This window comes from Nomascus leucogenys, chromosome 8, assembly GCF_006542625.1.
Source record: "Nomascus leucogenys isolate Asia chromosome 8, Asia_NLE_v1, whole genome shotgun sequence".
In the NCBI taxonomy this organism is placed as follows: Eukaryota; Metazoa; Chordata; class Mammalia; order Primates; family Hylobatidae; genus Nomascus; species Nomascus leucogenys.
In genome coordinates this window covers 113,020,652-113,038,472 of record NC_044388.1, presented here as the reverse complement: position 1 = coordinate 113,038,472, position 17,821 = coordinate 113,020,652, and the positions used below count along the sequence as shown (strand labels likewise).

The 17,821-nt window shown below is 61.9% G+C and overlaps 3 protein-coding genes across 6 annotated transcripts; 1 reads left to right on the top strand and 2 right to left on the bottom strand.

The window, feature by feature from the left end:
• Window positions 1-816: 816 nt before the first annotated feature.
• On the top strand, window positions 817-2,759 carry LOC115836292 (RING finger protein 208). The gene is made up of 2 exons (XM_030816498.1): window positions 817-1,024; window positions 1,275-2,759. The coding sequence occupies exon 2, from the start codon at window positions 1,801-1,803 to the stop codon at window positions 2,584-2,586; it is 786 nt and encodes a 261-aa protein (XP_030672358.1). The 5' UTR covers window positions 817-1,024; window positions 1,275-1,800; the 3' UTR covers window positions 2,587-2,759.
• Window positions 2,760-3,632: 873 nt separating this feature from the next.
• Window positions 3,633-6,440, bottom strand: LOC105740214. The gene is made up of 3 exons (XM_030818396.1): window positions 6,357-6,440; window positions 6,165-6,271; window positions 3,633-5,336 (listed from the first exon to the last, which is right to left on the bottom strand). The coding sequence occupies exons 1-3, from the start codon at window positions 6,438-6,440 to the stop codon at window positions 4,394-4,396; spliced, it is 1,134 nt and encodes a 377-aa protein (XP_030674256.1). The 3' UTR covers window positions 3,633-4,393.
• Window positions 3,634-17,820, bottom strand: NDOR1 (NADPH dependent diflavin oxidoreductase 1). 4 transcript variants are annotated; one of them, XM_030818278.1, is made up of 14 exons: window positions 17,577-17,820; window positions 17,178-17,255; window positions 10,230-10,327; window positions 9,029-9,127; window positions 8,839-8,940; window positions 8,496-8,705; window positions 8,180-8,301; window positions 7,853-8,073; window positions 7,669-7,776; window positions 7,350-7,464; window positions 7,078-7,224; window positions 6,866-6,984; window positions 6,696-6,790; window positions 3,634-6,612 (listed from the first exon to the last, which is right to left on the bottom strand). In XM_030818278.1, exons 1-14 carry the CDS (start codon window positions 17,709-17,711, stop codon window positions 6,468-6,470), a joined length of 1,794 nt encoding a protein of 597 aa, XP_030674138.1. In that variant the 5' UTR covers window positions 17,712-17,820; the 3' UTR covers window positions 3,634-6,467. The 4 variants fall into 4 exon arrangements, with proteins under 4 accessions (XP_030674138.1, XP_030674139.1, XP_030674141.1 ...); XM_030818279.1 differs by having other exon boundaries at window positions 7,350-7,443; XM_030818281.1 differs by lacking the exons at window positions 17,178-17,255; window positions 17,577-17,820 and adding an exon at window positions 10,813-11,796 and having other exon boundaries at window positions 10,230-10,777.
• Between the last annotated feature and the right edge of the window lies 1 nt (window position 17,821).

Below are 17,821 nucleotides of genomic sequence, written 5' to 3'. Positions count from 1 at the left end.
GCTCCAGAGCTGGTCACAGCGTGGCAGCGGAGGCCCTCGAAGCCCTGGTCCCCTGCCCCACGGTGACCAGCAAGCCCGAGGGCTCCACAGGCAGAAGGCGGACCCAGGAGGGCAGGGAAGCCCCGGGTGAGGAAGCGGAGAGGCCCGGGCCTGCGCGCTGGAGTGCCAGGGGCCGCCCTGTCCGGGCAGGTGCGGTCCTCAGGGCCGCCTCCGCCCCACACTAGGCTGCCAGCCTGTCCTTCGCGCACTCCCACCGGGCCCGTCCGTCCACCGGCCTCGGCCTTCTGATCCGCTCCGCCCGCCCCGCTCTTGCCCATTAGGGTCACAGCAACCTATCTGAGCTACAGCACCGGGCACAGGCGGAGCTGGAGGACTCGGGGCCTTCCCATGGGGTGCGGGTCGGGGTTAGGCACCGGTGGGCCCTGGGACCAGCTCCCCTGGGATCCTCCGCGCAGGTCTCCTCCTTCTCACTCCAGCGTCCTGAGGCCTCCTAGTGTGAGGGAGGAGAACAGCCGGATTCCCCTCCTGAATTTGGGGAGGACTTGACCAGGACCCAGAGTCAGCCTGGAGAGAACTGGGGGTGACGCGGGGGTCCTGCCCCTCACGCAGTCCGCGGGCGAGGGCGACGCCGGGAGCGGACCGAGGGGCGGCCGGGAGGCTGGCCCCGCCCCGCGGACCCCGCGCGGGTCCCCAGACGGGGGGTGGCGCTGCGGGCGCGGGCGGGCGCCGCGCGCACTGCGGTCCCCGCGCCTCCGCCGCAGAGCGCGCCACGCTCCGCACGCACCTGCCGCCGCCGCCGCCGCCGCCGCGCCGAAACCCGCGCCCCGCGCCCCGCGCCCCGCGCCCGAGCCCGCGCCCCTCGGTGCCGCCCGGGCCCCGCCATCGCCTGAGGTCGCTGCGGCCGCCGCCGGAGCCGCCAGATCCCCCCGAGCTGCCGGGCCGAGGCGCGGGCGCCGCGTCCGGGCCTGCCTTTGAGACAACCTCTGCGGCGGCGGCGCGCGGCCGGGACGCCAGGCTGGGGCAGGTGAGCGCAGGGGGCGGGGGCCGGGGGCGGACTCGGCGCCCCTCCCCACGCGACGGGGGTCGGACCTCGGGAAGGTGCGTCTGGCCTTGGAGGCGGGGACCGGGGAGGGGGTTGGGTTCTGAGGCCCGCGGAGGTCGGGATCCCATGGCTGAGGTCAGGGTCAGAGGTCGGATGCCCGGTCCTTTGTGCAGGGCGAGGGCTAGGGTAGGGGTGGCCTGGGCACTGCCCTCATGCTGTCTCTCACCTGCAGCTCAGGCCTGGCCCAGGCCTCGCCTCTGCTCCTGCCGCGGAGCCTGCCGCCCGGGTCCTCCTGCAGCCAGTGCTTCGGCTAGCTGCCTTCCCTGGGCGCCCTGTCCTGGAGCCATGGGGCCCACCCCAGCCCTGCCTGCCCCGATGTCCCGGCCCGCGGTCTGCTGACCTCGGCTGCAGGGGGAGCCCCCCCCGCGCCCCCTCGCCAGCCTCAGCAGCCAGAGACCCTGGGTGAGACCCTGGGCCAAACCCCCAGCCCAAGGCAGTCTCCCACCCCTCCCTGCCCCCGCCTGCCTCCCCCTCCTCCACCCCTTCCTCCTCCTCCCAGGACTGGACCAGAGAAGCCACTGTGGCCACTGGGGGGGGCCCTGCGCCCCCAACTCTCGCCGGCTGTCCCTAGGAGTCCAGGGGCCGGCCGGGGGCCCCCCCAGGCCTGGCGGGACCAGGATGCTGCCCCGTCACCTGCCCCCCAGCCCCACACAACGCCCCCACCCACCCGAACATCCAGTCTGACTGGAGACAGCCGGATGCCCTCTGACCCCGGGCCCGAGGCGGGCAGTGGTTGGCCGGGGCTCCTCATGTCCTGCCTGAAGGGCCCCCATGTCATCCTCAAGATGGAGGCCATGAAGATCGTCCACCCTGAAAAGTTCCCTGAGCTACCGGCTGCCCCCTGCTTCCCACCTGCTCCCCGGCCCACCCCAACGCTGGCACCCAAGCGTGCCTGGCCCTCAGACACAGAGATCATTGTCAACCAGGCCTGTGGGGGGGACATGCCTGCCTTGGAAGGGGCACCCCATACCCCGCCACTGCCACGGCGACCCCGTAAGGGAAGCTCGGAGCTGGGCTTTCCCCGCGTGGCCCCAGAGGACGAGGTCATTGTGAATCAGTACGTGATTCGGCCTGGCCCCTCGGCCTCAGCGGCTTCTTCGGCAGCGGCAGGCGAGCCCCTGGAGTGCCCCACCTGTGGGCACACCTACAATGTCACCCAGCGGAGGCCCCGAGTGCTGTCCTGCCTGCACTCTGTGTGTGAGCAGTGCCTGCAGATTCTCTATGAGTCTTGCCCCAAGTATAAGTTCATCTCCTGCCCCACCTGCCGCCGCGAGACTGTGCTCTTCACCGACTACGGCCTGGCCGCGCTGGCTGTCAACACGTCCATCCTGAGCCGCCTGCCGCCTGAGGCGCTGACAGCCCCATCCGGGGGTCAGTGGGGGGCCGAGCCCGAGGGCAGCTGCTACCAGACCTTCCGGCAGTACTGTGGGGCCGCGTGCACCTGCCACGTGCGGAACCCACTGTCCGCCTGCTCCATCATGTAGTAGCGCCTGCCCGCCCGCCACTGCCCACTGAGCCTCGCTCACTGCTTCTTCAGGGACCCGGCCCTGCCCTGCCGCCCGCCGACCCTTCCTTCCCCACCATGGCTTCCGGCCCCACCCCGAGTGGCATTGTCGCTGCAGCCAACTTTGCCATTAAAACTCTTTGCCAAAGTTTGCACCTGTTCCCTGGACTGCAGTTTGCTCCTGTGGGCTGTGCTCAGGCCTGGGCCTAGGGTGGGCACCCAGGGCTGCAACCCAGACAGGGCCCAGCTTGGAGCTGCCAGAGAGAGGCCCAGTGTTGCTCGGGGTGGGCCTGCTCTGAGCACTGGCGGCTGGGCTGGGCTGTGCATGCAGCTCACGAGGGCCGGGCGGGCTGTGAGTGTGGGTGCAAACCCCCACATGTACAGACTGGGCTGCTTGTGTGCGCCTGGCAGGGCTACGCGGTGGGTGTGCAGAGCCACCCCAACTGGGCAAAGAGGACATTTTCAATGGTGTGGGGGTGCCTGTGTGGGGGACAACTCAGTTGATTTCCCTCCTGGTGCCCACCTGGGTCTTCCAAGGTTGTGTGGGGGTAGCCTTTGGGCGTCTGTGCAGGGATTAGGGACAAAGACTGGCTGAGATGGTGGTAGGGGAATAAGGACCCAGCGCCTCCTGTCTGGCACCTGGACCACCTGGGTGTGAGGAAGAGCCCACCCCAGGCTGGGTGCAGTGTTTCACGCCTGTAATCCCAGCACTTTCGGAGGCAAAGGCGGATGGATCACCTGAGGTCAGAGTTCAAAACCAGGCTGGCCAACGTGGTGAAACCTCTTCTCTACTAAAAATACAAAAAAATTAGCCAGGTGTGGTGGTGCACGCCTGTAATCCCAGCTATTCAGGAGGGTGAGGCAAAAGAATTGCTTGAACTTGGGAGGTGGAGGTTGCAGTGAGCAGAGATCGTGCCACTGCACTCCAGCCTGAGCGACAAAGTGAGGCTGTCTCAAAAAAAAAAAAAAAACAAAACCCGCCCAGATGGTGAAGATGGGGTAACAAAGACAAGTAGTAACAATGGCATCCCCAGGAGCTGGTTTATTGAAAGCTGCTTCATGTTCAAGGCTCAGTGCTCCATCTCTCGCTGGGCCACCCGATGTCTCCATCCCAGGCGTGGCGACATGAGGGTGTGCAGGGGCAGAGCTTATGTTCCAAGGCCTGGGTGGGCCCTTGTCCCCTGCAACACAGGCCAGCGCCAACCCCCAGCTGGTCTGGGCCTGACCACGTGGGGAGAGGAACCTTTGCAGGCTGAATTTTCACAGCATGGGCCCCTCCCCCAGCTGGCCTGACCTTCAGGGACACACGCTGGCCCTTATCTGAACACAGGGTGGGTGGAGTCTCTGCCCTCTCCAAGGAACTGACTCACTGCTATATCTCTGTTCACCTTCGTGCCTGCTGTGCTCGGCTGGCCCTCGGAGGGGGAAGTGTGGCCAGCGTCAGCCCGTGGCCGGTACGGTGCCCGTCTACCGCAGGGTGAATGGGGTCCTGCTCGCAGACCTTCCTGCTGGGCCGGCCTCCTCCAGGAGCTGTCCTTGGGCACTGGTGTCCTTGGGTTCAGCTAGTGTCTGGGCAGCAGTGCAGCCATGGACTCTGGCAGGGTCAGGCCTCTGGGTAGCCCTGGTTGTGGGTTCAGCAATGGGAGGTCTTGATTGAAGGCCACCGCCCTGGACCCAACCTTGGGTTTTTCCAGCCTGGTCATCAGGCCTCATAGCACCCAGGCATTGGGACATGGGCCAGTCTGGGCCCCCTGGCCTGTTGGCGTCAGGGCTGTCCTGGGCTCTGCTCAGCGGCCGGAGCGATCCAGGAGCATGAAGAGCAGTCCCAGCAGCAGGAGTGGCGTGAAGGCCAGCAGCAGCCCCAGAAGCTCAAGAGCCAGCAGGCTCAGCAGCGCCAGGCGGCGGGCACAGGGTCCCTGCTCCCGCAGAGCCCAGAGCCGGGCACCCAGGCAGGGTGGACAGGGCAGGAAGGGCAGGCAGCCCCGGCCACCCACGGGCCCTGCCAGGAAGCGCAGCTGGTAGCGGTGCTCCAGGGAGCCCCAGGGCCCAGGGTTGCGGTGCTGGGGTGCAGGGGCCTCTCTGCGGGGCTGGCGTGAGGGCCTGTCGGCCTGTAGCAGCTCCTCCTGCAGCCGGCAGATCTCCCACTCCAACATGGGCGTCTTCTGGCGGCACAGCGGGCAGCGCACCTGGCCCAGGTCAGCACTGGGGGCCGATCCCAGCAGCCTGTGCAGGCAGCCTGCACACAGGCCGTGGCCACAGTTCAGCAGGGCCAGGCGGTGCTCTCTAGGCCCGTAGGGCTCTGTGCAGATCGGGCACTCCTCTTCCCCCTGCCCCGCTGTCTGCTCTCCCCCCTCCTCCTTCCAGGTTGGAAGGGCCCAGGCACCCTCCACGGCCACGGCCCCCAGCAGGGGCTCACTGGCTGTAGTCTCGGCACCTTGGGGGTGCCCGAGGTCATCCCCTTCACTTGCTGGTGCTTGGCACAGAGGGTCCAGGCACTCAGGGCCCAGAGAGGACCCAGGTGGACTGACAGGCCCAGAGCTGGAGTCGGCCGGGTGGAGGGTGGTGGCCCCAGGGCACAGTTCAGGGGTGGTGGCCCTGGGGCAGGAGTCAGGATAGGAAGGCAGGGACCCCAGGGCGGCGACAGGGGTGGCCCTCAAGGGGAAGCAGGGTCTGGGCTCCACCAGGGCTCTGGCACTGACCTCCCGGCTGGCTCTCCTCACTGGAAGTGGACTTTACTGGGGCCCCAGCAAGGCCGGCCTGCTCTGGGTGGATCCTGGGCCCACGCGGTGCCCTCCCCAGCCAGATCTGGCTGGAGCCCAGCCTCAGCCATGTTTAGTCCTGTGCCAGCGACCCGCCGACCACAGATCGAGACTCCGGGACAGCGAGGCGGGTGTGAACCGCCACTGGACTCCTCCAACAGGACTTTCCTTCCCAGTGCCTAAAGCCCCTCCCAGGGGCGGGGCTGCATCACCACGCCCCCTCCCACCGCTCCTCTTTCCGGCAGCCTCGGCTCCCTAGCGGCACGGACAGCTTGGCTCCGCCTTCCCAGCACCTGCCCAGAACCCAGTCCTGGCGATCAGATCTTAGCCGACCCATTAAGCCCTTGAGAACGAGGCAGTCAGAGCGCATATCACATTAGAAGCAGACAGAAGAGCTGTAGAGGCCACTCGGGTACAGGCAGCCCAACAAGGGTGCACCCACCCATCCAGCACCCAGCACCCAGGGCACTGGGAGGAGCTAGAGGAAGGAAGGAAGCCTGTGCTAGAAGTAGCCACCCAGAGGCCACCATTTACTGTAAGGGTTTTTCTGGGACCAGGAGAGGAAGAAGCTGCTCTGGCCTGGGACACCCCCACTGCTCTCAAGGAGCTGGCATCTTAGTGGCCTCTGAGCCCAGCGTGAGCCCCGTGGGAGTGCAGGGGCAGTGACTGGAATGTGCTGCTCGACAGGCTGCAGCGGCTGAGGTGGCCCCAGGGCAGAGGAGTGCAGTGCAGCCTCGTGGGTGCCCTATGCCACCCCTGGTGCTCATTGGGCTGCTGATGCCGTCCTGGGTCACTGCACCGGCGAGGTGGAGCGGTCCAGGCCACCACCTTGACCGGGAAGGGGGTTGGGGGATGAGGACGCAGCTCACTGTCAGGGTGGGGAGCGCAGGGCTGGCTGGGCAGAGGCTGCAGTGGGGTCAGGGCTCAAAGGGTGGGATCCAGAGTCAACGGGAATGCAGCTGTGCTCGGGAGCTGGCTGTTCCCAGAGCACCAGCTGGCTGGTCCGAGAGGAAGGCAGCTGCTGGCCAGGAGCTCCCTCGTGGATGCCTTCCTGGGCTCCCGGGAGGATGGCCATCAGAGGGGGCACGGGCAGCCGCGGGCCTCAGGCCCACGTCTCGATCTGGAAGCGCCGTGTCCGCTGGAGCCTGGCTAGATATGCGGCTGCGTCCGGGCTGCAGAGTCCACCCTCCTCCTGGAAGATGGACATCAGGGCTTCCGAGACGTCCGCTGGCATGGACTTGGCATTGCTAGAGGGGCAGGTCGCAGAAGGCTCAATGAGGCTCGGCACTCAGGGGCTGGGCCCACTCCTGCTGCACGCAGGCCAGCTCACCCTGCTAGGTAGAAGTATGCACCCTGGCGGTCCAGCAGTTCCCACACGAGCGACCCCAGCTCCCGGAGCCGGTGCTGCACATATACTTTCTGCTCCTGTAGGGCAGAGAACAGGGCTGGGGGCTGAGTCTGAGCCCCCTCCCCTCCCTTTCCAGCCCCTAGCATACACACCTGTTCCCGGGAGAAGGCAGGGACGAGGGTCAGACAGTCCCGCTTCTCCAGCTCCTGCCACTCAGCCTCCCAATAGAAGTCTTGGTCCCGCCAGCGGCAGCCAAAAAACAAGAAGTTTCCTAGGGAAATGCAGGGTGCTCTTGGCCACAGGTCCTTGAGGTTCAGCTGGGGAGCCCCGGCCATAACCCTGCCCTGGGACCCAGGGTGCTCACCAGTCTGGCCCTGGGCCACACGCTCCTGGATGGCTGCTCGGAAGGGGGCTACCCCAGTACCAGGCCCCACCATGATCACAGGTGTGTCTGGTGTCTCTGGGAAGGCCAGACTCCCAGGCCGCACCCAGAGGGGCACCCGGACAGGTCCTATTGCAGGATGGAGGTGGCACGAAGAAGATCAAAGACCTGTGCTGAGTCTGCCAGGGCCCTAGCCCAGCATTTGCGTGAGCATGGGAGAGAAGGGGATATGGGCCCACGGGAGCAGGGGTCACCTTGCCCAGGGTCCAGGGATGCCAGCCAGGAGGAGCAGAGGCCCCGGCGGGGCTCCTTGAGGCGAGTCTGGAACTGCACTACAGCCACGAGGATCTGCAGCCGTGAGGGGTGAGTCTGGGGAGGACGGCGGGGTGGGGGTGGTGGAACAAGGCTGCCCTCACCTGTGCCTGGGCTGTGGGCCCCACCTCCCTCCCCCAGAGGCAGTCCGAGTAGGGGAACATCACCTGGTCAGAGGGCAGCCGCTACTTACAAAACCCCACAGCCCGGGTCCCAGCCTTCCCAGGGCCGGTCCTGGGCTCCACCCACCAGGCCCCTCACCAGCAGCGAGGAGGCGATGGAGAAGGCCCTCGGCCGGATAGCAGGGATGAGGTCTAGCAGGTAGTCGGGAGGGATGGCGGCAGCTGTGTGCGGGAAGTCACAGAGCACCTAGGCAAAGAGAGTCTCAGGGTGGCTGCAGCGTGGCTGTAGCTCAGGGGCTGGGCCTGCCGCCCGCCCACCTCACCTCCAGGATGGTCCTGCGGGGCCGGTTGCAGTATTCAAAGAGCTCCTCCTGGCCTTGGGCAGAACTGAACTCCAGCAGCTTCTCCCGCTCCAGCTCATGGAGGGACAGACAGGCCAGGAGTTCGAAGAAGGAGCGACGAGGCACGCTGGTGATGTCCAGGTGATAGGACACGAGGTGCCGCATGGAGCAGGGCTGGGGCAGCCTCGTGGGGGAGGAGACATCTGCAGGGTGAGCGGGAGGCCTCCGTGGGCTGCGGCGGAGCCCTTGGGGTGGGGGCCCAGGGCACGGGAGAGGGCAGAGAGTCGGGGTGGCCGAGGCCAGGCTCACCTGGCTCCCGCGGCTGCAGCGTGAAGAGCTGGTCAGGGTCCAGGCCCAGCACCCGGCAGAACTGCTGGACGTGGGCAGCCGAGTTGGAGGGCTGAATCAGCACCACATCACCAGCAGCAAAGCTGTATGGAAGAAGCCACCAGGGCCGTGGGGACTCTGTGGGGAGGACGTTGGCGGCCCCGGATGGAAGTCATCCCCTGCAGCCCGGCCCAGCCTCCTCTGAACCCCAGACCTACGGCCCACCTCACCCTGCCCTCCTCGGTTCCCAGCAGTCCCCATCGCCCACTTGGTGTCTTGGGCTGTGCTCAGGCCTCACCTGATGCCGGAGCCCGAGATGTCAAACTCAATCAGCCGAACGTCCTGGAAGTGGGAGGGGCCGGTGACTCTCTGGTTGGAGATCATGGGTGCTAGGAAGGGCTTCGACTCTGACGGGGACTCCTGAGAGCCGGGGTGAGCGACCCGCTGCCCCTCAGAGCCCGTGCTGGGCGCCTCTTGGAGGAACAGCAGAGTGAACTTGGAGGGCAGGCTGTGGGAGGGCACGCTGGTCAGACCAGGACCCACTCCCCAGGGGCCACCCACCCACACGGGAGGGACCCAGGGCGAGATCCCCAGGCCGGGTTGGGTCTGCTGTGTCTGTGGGTGACCCGGGGCCCACTCACGGGACTCCAGGAGGGATCTCGGCGAGGCCCGGAGGCGGCGGGTACAGCCCCAGAACCCTGTCCCACAAGTCTCGCAGCCAGGGGTCCACAGCAGCGTCGGGCCTGGGAGGCAGCACATGCGCTGGCCTGAGCGGACCCTGCGTGTGGCCAGACCAGACTGTGGAGGTGGGTGCCACGCCTGTAGACTCACCCCAGCTCGTGCTGGTCATCGCCCAGGCACACGGGCAGGAGGGCGCTGCCCCCAAGCTGCAGTAGCCGTCGGTGCAGCTTCTTGGCCACGAAGTTGAACCTGTGGAGACAGTGAGGCTGGTCCTGGGCTGGAGCCTGGGCGGAGAGTGGAGCCTGGGGAGGGCCTCCCTCGGGTGGAAAACACACTCCACGCTGGCCGCACCCTAGGAGGGGGCAGGGCCTCCACACGCCAGAGGCTGCCGAGACCAGGGCAGCTGCCAGGGCCCCAAGCAGCAGGTCCTCTGCTCACGGAGAATGAGCCTGTGTGGGCGGGAGTATGCGGCCTCGTCCCACTGATGGGCCCTCATCCCTGGGCAGGGACTTCAGGCAGCTGAGGCCTCCAGGCCCCCAGCCAAGGTGTGGGTCACTCCTCAGCTAAGAAACTCTGTGCTGGGGAGAGAGCCAGGCATTGTCCCACGGGTCAGTTTCACTTCTCACTCTGGTTCCGAGAGGCATGACTGGCCCCGGGTCACGCTCCTCCCCGGGAACGCTGTCAGCAGCAGAGCTCCCTCCGTCTCCTGAACGAACACTACGTCCCACACAGAACAACGTCACACACGGAACAAAACCTCCCGGCAGAACCGGGCGGGGGGGAGCTGTCTCCGATCTTCCCGTTCTTTTTCATCTGAAGTGACTGACACCCGGCTACGCAAACGGCTTTTGATGCTCGGTGCTCAGTGGACCTGGGCCCTACGTGGACAGTCGGGGTTTTCACCGTTGCGGGGTCTAAAGATACCATTTGCACACTGAACACGCCACTCCTTGCTTATGCTGCAGAGGAGCACTGTGAAAATGCGCAGGAGAAAAGGCAGAGGCGGCCTCCGGGGTGGCAGGAGCATACAGGGTCCTCCTCCAGGCTCAAAGTCGTGAACACTTCACAGCACGCCTTTTTGTAAGTGGGGACCGGCGCCAGGTAGGCCTGTGTGACGTCAGCGTGGCTCTGAGCCCAGCCCTCTGCCACCCTGCCTGCTCCCCTGTGCCCTCCCCGCAGCGTGAAGCCTGGGGTGCCCACCAGGGAGCGTTGTGGAGAAGCCAGTACCACTGCAAGGGCCCTGAGGCCCGCAGGGGCCGACCCTGGAAGCCGGTCTCTGTCCTCTGCCAGCGCACCTGTTGCTCAACCCCCAGAACTGTTCCGTCCGCCCACTGTCCCATCCCCTACTCACTTGGCATATGAGGAGTCCCCGAGGCCCAGGACGGCAAAGTCCATCTGACAGAGGGCAGTGGAGGGCAGGTTCTTCCGGAATATAAACCTCCAGAAGTTCTAGAGCCGGAGGAAACTCCAAGTCAGAGTCCTCAGCCTCTAGGCCAGCCCCACAGCAGGGGGTGAGGGGAGGGTCTCGGGAACAGGCAGGGGGCAGGATGGGGGCAGAATGCAACTGGACCTATCTGGCCAAAAGGCAGGGCCCGGGTCCAGCCTGCAGGATGATGGGCACTGGGAGGAGGCAGGGCTGGTCCAGGGCCTGGGGAGGCCAGGGCCCACCCTGCCCGCAGGAGCCAGACCCTGCTGTGCACTCCGGGCCTGCGTGGGGCTCCCTTCCTGGGACACCACCCTCCTGTGCCCCAGGCTCTGAGCTGCCAGGAGCAGCTCTGCACTTGGTCTCCAAACTGTCCACCGCCCCAGGGGTCCCTCACTTCCACCTGTCATTTCCCAGCCGGACCATGGGCCTCTGCTCCCTGAGTGGGTCTATCCCAGAGGCTCTTATACCCAGACCTCTGAGGTCCATCCTAGGGTTCTCACACCCGGACCTCTGAGGTCCATCCCAGGGGCTCTCACACTCAGCCCTCTGAGGTTCCAGTGTCGCTGAGACACATCCCCCTCCTTCCGTGGCTGCAGGACCTCGAGCCAACAGGGTCCAGATCCTCTGGTTCCACATCACGCCTTCCACGGTGGCCTCCCAGCTTGATTGGAGGCCCCCCAAGGAACCTACTGCCTCCTCCATACCTGGATCCCGGGTGGCCTGTGTGCGTGGTCTTCACCGCCCACCCACCTCCGCTGCCCGTGGCCAAGCATGGAGGCTAGAGTAGGGGCCCCGGGCCCCTGTGTGGACAGAGAGGCCCTGGCCTTGTCAGTCCGCAGCTCTGACCCTGGCCCTGGACCACTCCTGGCCTCCCGGGACCTCACTGCCTCATCAGCTGCCTCTCTGGGCCACGCTGTGTGAGTAAACGTACCCAGCCTCTTGCCCCCGCGACCCTCCCTAGCGCCCTGCCGTTGAGACACCCTTGCTTCCTGAATCCCAAAAGACTCTCTTCCCTGCTCCGTTTGGTGAACTTCCTCCTTCCCGAGAAAAGGGTTCCGGAGAGAACATTCCTGTGACTTTTCCCTCACTTGACTGGCACGTGGCTGGGTCTGTCCTGGGCTTGGCACCACCGCTGAAAAGCCAGGGCCCCACTTGCCGCCCTTAGGGTGTGTAGGGCACTCTGTCCCCAGAGGCTAAACCCACAGTGACATGCCCTGGGGGGAGCCCTTTCATTCTCAGCAGGGCCCTTCCTGGGCATGGGGCTCTCTGGCCGCAGACCCAGCTTTGAACATCATTACTTTCCTGGATAACTTCCTCTCCACCATCGTCTTCTCATTCTGAGGCCACTGGAATTATCTTTGAATTTTGGTATCTGCTTCCTTCCATTTTCTATCTTGCTTTTTGTCATACTTTCTAGAAGGATTTCTCATCTTTTTTTGAGATGGAGTCTCACTCTGTAGCCCAGGCTGGAGTACAATGGCGCGACCTCAGCTCACTGCAACCTCTGCCTCCCAGGTTCAAGTGATTCTCCTGCCTCAGCCTCCCAAGTAGCTGGGATTACAGGCGCGTGCCACCACACCCAGCTAATTTTTGTATTTTTAGTAGAGACAGGGTTTCACCATGTTGGCCAGGCTGGTCTCGAACTCCTAAACTCAAGTGACCCACCCACCTCGGCCTCCCAAAGGGTTGGGATTACAGGCATGAGCCGTCGCGCCTGGCTTTTTTTTTGTTGTTGTTGAGACAGGGTCTCATTCTGTCATCCAAGCTGGAATGCAGTCTTGAAATCACAGCTCACTGCAGCCTTGACCTTCTGGGCTCAAGCAATCCTCCCACCTCAGCCTCCTGAGTAGTGGGGATTATAGGTGTGTGTCTCCACGCCCAGCTAATATATATAATATATATATATATATATTTTTTTTTGAGACGGAGTCTCACTTTTTCACCCAGGCTGGAGTGCAGTGGCTCAATCTTGGCTCACTGCAAGCTCCACCTCCCGGGTTCACGCCATTCTCCTGCCTCAGCCTCTCCGAGTAGCTGGGACTACAGGCGCCCGCCACCACGCCCGGCTAATTTTTTGTATTTTTAGTAGAGACGGGGTTTCACTGTGGTCTCGATCTCCTGACCTCGTGATCCGCCCGCCTCGGCCTCCCAAAGTGCTGGGATTACAAGCGTGAGCCACCGCGCCCGGCCTCAACACCCAGCTAATATATTATTATTTTTTTTTTGTAGAGACTGGATCTTGCCATGTTGCCCAGGCTGGTCTCAAACTCCTGGGCTCAAGCAATCCTCCCACACCTTGGCTTCTCAAAGCGCTGGGATTCCAGGCTTGAGCCACCGCGCCCAGCCTCTTCTAATCTTTTAAAGTTTTTTCATGTCCATTTAAATAACTATTTCTGGCCAGGTATGGCGGCACACACCTGCAAACCTAGCACTTTGGGAGGACGAGGCGGGCAGATTGCTTGAGCCCAGGAGTTTGAGACCCCATCTCTACAAAAAAATACAAAAAAAAAAAATTAGTTGCATGTGGTGGTGCGCACCTGCAGTCCCTGCTACCCAGGAGGCTGAGGTGGGAGGATCACCTGAGTCTGGAAGATCAGGGGACAGTGAGCTGTGATCACTGCCACTGCACTCCAGCCTGGGCAACAGAGAGAGAGCTTTGTCTCCAGAAAAAAAAAGAGAAAGAAAAAGAACTGTTTCCCGTTCCTGAGTCTCCAGCTTTGCCCTCGCCCCACGGGGGTCACATCCTCAGCTGCTTCGGCCTCTGCCCGTCTCTACCTGTTATGCGGGTCCTTCCTCGGGTGGGGTGTGGTTCTTTCTGGTGCATTTGTTTTTACCCAGGCTGAAGTGCAGTGGTGTGATCTCGGCTCACTGCAACCTCCGCTTCCCGGGTTCAAGGGATTCTCCTGCCTCAGCCTCCTGAGTAGCTGGGATTACAGGTGTGCGACAATACACTCAGCTAATTTTTTGTATTTTTAGTAGAGATGATGTTTCGTCATGTTGGCCAGGCTGGTCTCAAACTCCTGACCTCAGGTGATCCACCCGCCTCGGCCTCCCAAAGTGTTGGGATTACAGGCGTGAGCCAGCACGCCCAGTGCCCCGTGGGTTTCTTCACCAGACAGGCAGGGACCTGGTCACTCAGCCTTTCACTGTGGTTCCTCTGTTTTCTCCTGTCTGCTGCTGGGGTCACCTGCCTCACCTACAGCATCCTCAGCAAGGAGCCAGGGTCCTCCTGTTTCACTGTGGATGGAGAGCCAGCGTCCTCCGGTTTAGCTATGGACAGCCACTAAGACTCGCCCCTGCCTCCGGGGCCACGGGCCCTGGGTCCATGGCCTCTTCAAGGAGCTCCCAGCTCCTGCTGTGGGCATTAGCTGCCCCCTGCAACTCCTGGTCTTCTCTGTGGGTGCCCATGCTTGGGACTCTTCCTTTCCTCGTTGACCTGCATCCCGGCATGAGCACCAGCTTCCTGCCACTGGCTGACTGAATGCCCAGCCCAGCCCCAGCCCCTCTCCTCTCCCACGCTCTGGGGCTTCCCTATCCCACCATTCCCCTCCCCTGCCTGTGCTCCACTCTGAACCCCCTTCTCTTCCATCCCACTCTATCTGAGACCCCTCGACCTAAGCTCAGCTCTCCCCGAAGCTGCTGCACATCCCCTGCCGTCCCTACTCAGTCTTCAGCCTCTTTCTCCCGTCTCTCCCGTGCCAGCAATTAAACATGCCAAGTTTCGGCCGGGTGTCTTGGCTCACGCCTGTAATCCCACCACTTTGGAAGGCTGAGGCGGGTGGATCACGAGGTCAGGAGATCGAGACCATCCTGGCTAACATGGTGAAACCCCATCTCTACTAAAAAAATACAAAAAATTAGCCAGGCGTGGTGGCGGGTGCCTGTAGTCCCAGCTACTTGGGAGGCTGAGGCGGAAGAATGGCGTGAACCCAGGAGGCAGAGCTTGCAGTGAGCTGAGATCGCGCCACTGCACTCGAGCCTGGGCAACAGAGCAAGACTCTATCTCAAAAAAACAAAACAAGACAAACAAACAAACAAAAAGCAACAACAACAACAAACAACAACAACAAAAACATGCCAAGTTTCTCCCATCTTTTTTTTTTGAGACAGGGTCTTGCTCGGTCGCCCAGCCTGGAGTATAGTGGTGTGATCACAGCTCACTGCAGCTTTAACCTCCCAAGTTCCAGAGATCCTCCCGCCTCAGCCTCTGGAGTAACTGTGATCACAGGCATGAGCCACTACATCCAGCTACTTTTTGAATTTTTTGTAGAGATGAGGTCTCACTATGTTGGCCCAGTCTGATCTTGAACTCCTGGGCTCAAGCGATCCTCCCACCTCAGTCTCCCAAATTGCTGGGATTACAGGCATGAGCCACTGTGCCCGGACAAATCTCTCTCATAAAAAACTCCTTCTTTTTAACTCTTTAGCCTTTTCACAGCCAGACTTTTTTTTTTGAGATGGAGTCTCACTCTGTCGCCCAGGCTGGAGTGCAGTGGTGTAACCTCAGCTCACTGCAAGCTCCACCTCCCAGGTTCACGCCATTCTCCTGCCTCAGACTCCCAAGTAGCTGGGACCACAGGCGCCCACCACCACGCCTGGCTAATTTTTTGTATTTTTAGTAGAAATGGGGTTTCACACCGTGTTAGCCAGGATGGTCTCGATCTCCTGACCTCGTGATCCACCTGCCTTGGCCTCCCAAAGTGCTGGGATTACAGGTGTGAGCCACAGTGCCTTTTTTTTTTTTTTTTTTTTTTTTAACGGAGTCTAGCTCTGTCGCCAGGCTGGAATGCAGTGGCGCAATCTCAGCTCACTGCAACTTTCGACTCCCTGGTTCAAGCGATTCTCCTGCCTCACCCTCCCGAGTAGCTGGGATTACAGGCACGCGCCACTGCGCCCAGCTAATCGTTGTAATTCTAGTAGAGACGGGTTTCACCACGTTGGCCAGGCTGGTCTCGAACTCCTGACCTCGTGATTCGCCTGCCTCAGCCTCCCAAAGTGCTGGGATTACAGGCGTGAGCCACCACACCAGGCCCGCACTCAAGACATTCTTAAAAGATGCTCTCCACTCACTCTCTCAGTTGCTGATCTCCTGTCATCTGGCTTCTCTTCCCCACGAGCCACTGAAGCTGCCCTTCCTGGTATCACCAACAATCCCTTTGCCTCTCAGGCTTTATCTTATTCGACTTCTGTGCAGCTTTACATGCTGGAGCCCTTCCTGGAACACCCACTCCCCAGTCCTCTCCTTGGGGTGCTGCGCCCTCCCTTCTAGCTGCTTGGTCACTCTCCTGCCCTCCTGGGCTCTAACGTTCTGGGCAGCCTGTCCTGTGGGGAGAGAGAAGCTTCCTCTTCTCACACTTCTGTATTGTGGCTACCTCACCACCTACCTCTGCCCCAGGATCTTCCTTGGAGCGCTGGTCCTACTGCACTTCTCCACTTCAGTGTCTCCAGGTTCCCTTCCTGCACAGCCCCCTCCTCCCACCCTGTTCTCTGACTTCTGTGGATGGAACCATCATCCATCTTGGTTCCAGAGCCCAAATCCCTGTCTCGATTCTGCTTGACCGTTCCACGTCCCGGGGACTCTCTCTTCCTGACACCCCTGCAATGTGTCCACTTCTATCTTCTGCCACCACCTTAGCTCAGACTGGTAGCATCTCCTGCCTGTCCTGTGCATCTCATGGCATTATTCTTGCTCTGCTGCAGACCAGTGGCGGTTCTGCTAGCATAGGAACATGACTGTGTCACCCCTACAGTTCCGACAGCCCTTCATTTCAAGCCCATCTGCCTTGCTGTGGTTACTCAGGCTCTTCGGACTGGGCCTGGCTTCCTGCCTCTCTTCTCCTCCCCTCTTGCCCCAGTGCACTCCTCAGCTTGGTCGCCCTGAGCTGCTTTCCACTTTTCACACAAGCCAAATCATCTTTTTCCTCTACACAGACTGCTCCTTCTTCCTTGGTGCCTGACTAGCCCTCACGCATCCTTCCATGACTCAGCTTACACTCTTTTCTTCCAGAAACCTCTGCCTGGGCCCCAAGGTTGGGGGAGATAAGGCCCGATGCCCCTTATCAGTGCTCCTGTGACAAATGCTACTTTCCCCAGCAGCAAGTGTTTGCTGGCACTGTCATTGCCCGTTAGCTGCTTCTGCTACAGTGTGAACTCTGCCAGGATGGAAATATGGCTGCTGGGTTCACAGCTGGATCCCCAGCACCAGACTGTGCCAAGAATAGAATATGTGCTTAAAAGATGGTCAGAGGCCGAGCGCGGTGGCTCACGCCTGTAATCCCAGCACTTTGGGAGGCCGAGGCGGGCGGATCACGAGGTCAGGAGATCGAGACCATCCTGGCCAAGACAGTGAAACCCCGTCTCTACTAAAAATACAAAAAATTAGCCGGGCGTGGTGGTGGGCGCCTGTAGTCCCAGGTACTCGGGAGGCTGAGGCAGGAGAATGGCTTGAACCCGGGAGGCGGAGCTTGCAGTGAGCCGAGATTGCGCCACTGCACTCCAGCCTGGGCGACAGAGCGAGACTCCGTCTCAAAAAAAAAAAAAAAAAAAAAAAAAGATGGTCAGAGAATTCAGCAAGGTTCCCTGAGGGTCATGCAGTCTAGAAATACACACAAGACCCAGACTAGATGCACATATAGATAGCCCTGGAAAAATAAGAAAGGTTAAAATGGATAATAAGGCTATTCGGTGGCTACGAAGAGTTTATTAGAGAGGGCAACCAGAGCCCCCAGCTCCAGTCACGGACGTGCTCTCAAATCCACCTCTGAAGGTGCATGAGATAGAGGAGAGCTATTTACTGCACCTAGACTCCAGACAATGAAAACGGGGTGAGGGTCGAGGGCAAGGATCTGAAGAGCCGCATCAGGCCAGCCTTACCTTCATGTTGTCAGGCGGGTCTCCTTGGCCTGCAGTTGCACAAACAAATATCACCAGGGGCTCGTTAATCAGATTCACCTCAACAAAAAGACACACACACGTAAGACCTCCGGCTGTAAGGACCAGGCGTCCTTCCCAAAACTTGACCCCCTTCTCCTTCACTCAGGCTGACAGGGCAGAGGGATTTATGTGGGCAGCCAGACCGTCTTCTCTTTCAGGTTCCAACCTCCTCCAGGTGCTAAACTGAACTCCCCTTCCCAAGTCTCCCCTTTCCCTAAATCCGCCATAAGGGAAAGACCCGCTCTCAGAGAAAATGCGATGCCTTTTGGGTCGATGACCCCGAGAGGCGGCACGCGAGGCCTGCTCGTCCCCCACGCCGAGGCCCTAGCGAGCCCTCACCACCGGGTAGGAGTCCAGGGCCCGCACCCGGCAGCCAAGCCGCCGGCGCTGGGCCTCGCGACCCAGTCTCTCCGACACATCCTGAGCCGTGCCTGTCTGGCTGCCGAAGAGCACCAGAAGCTGCGGGCTCGGCATCGGGGAGCGCCCAAGGGTGTCCTGGTCTGAGACTAAGAACTGGAAGGCAGCTCCCCCGGGCCGGGTTGCGGGGACCGCTCCGCCTTCCGCCTTCCGCCGTCGACCGGAAG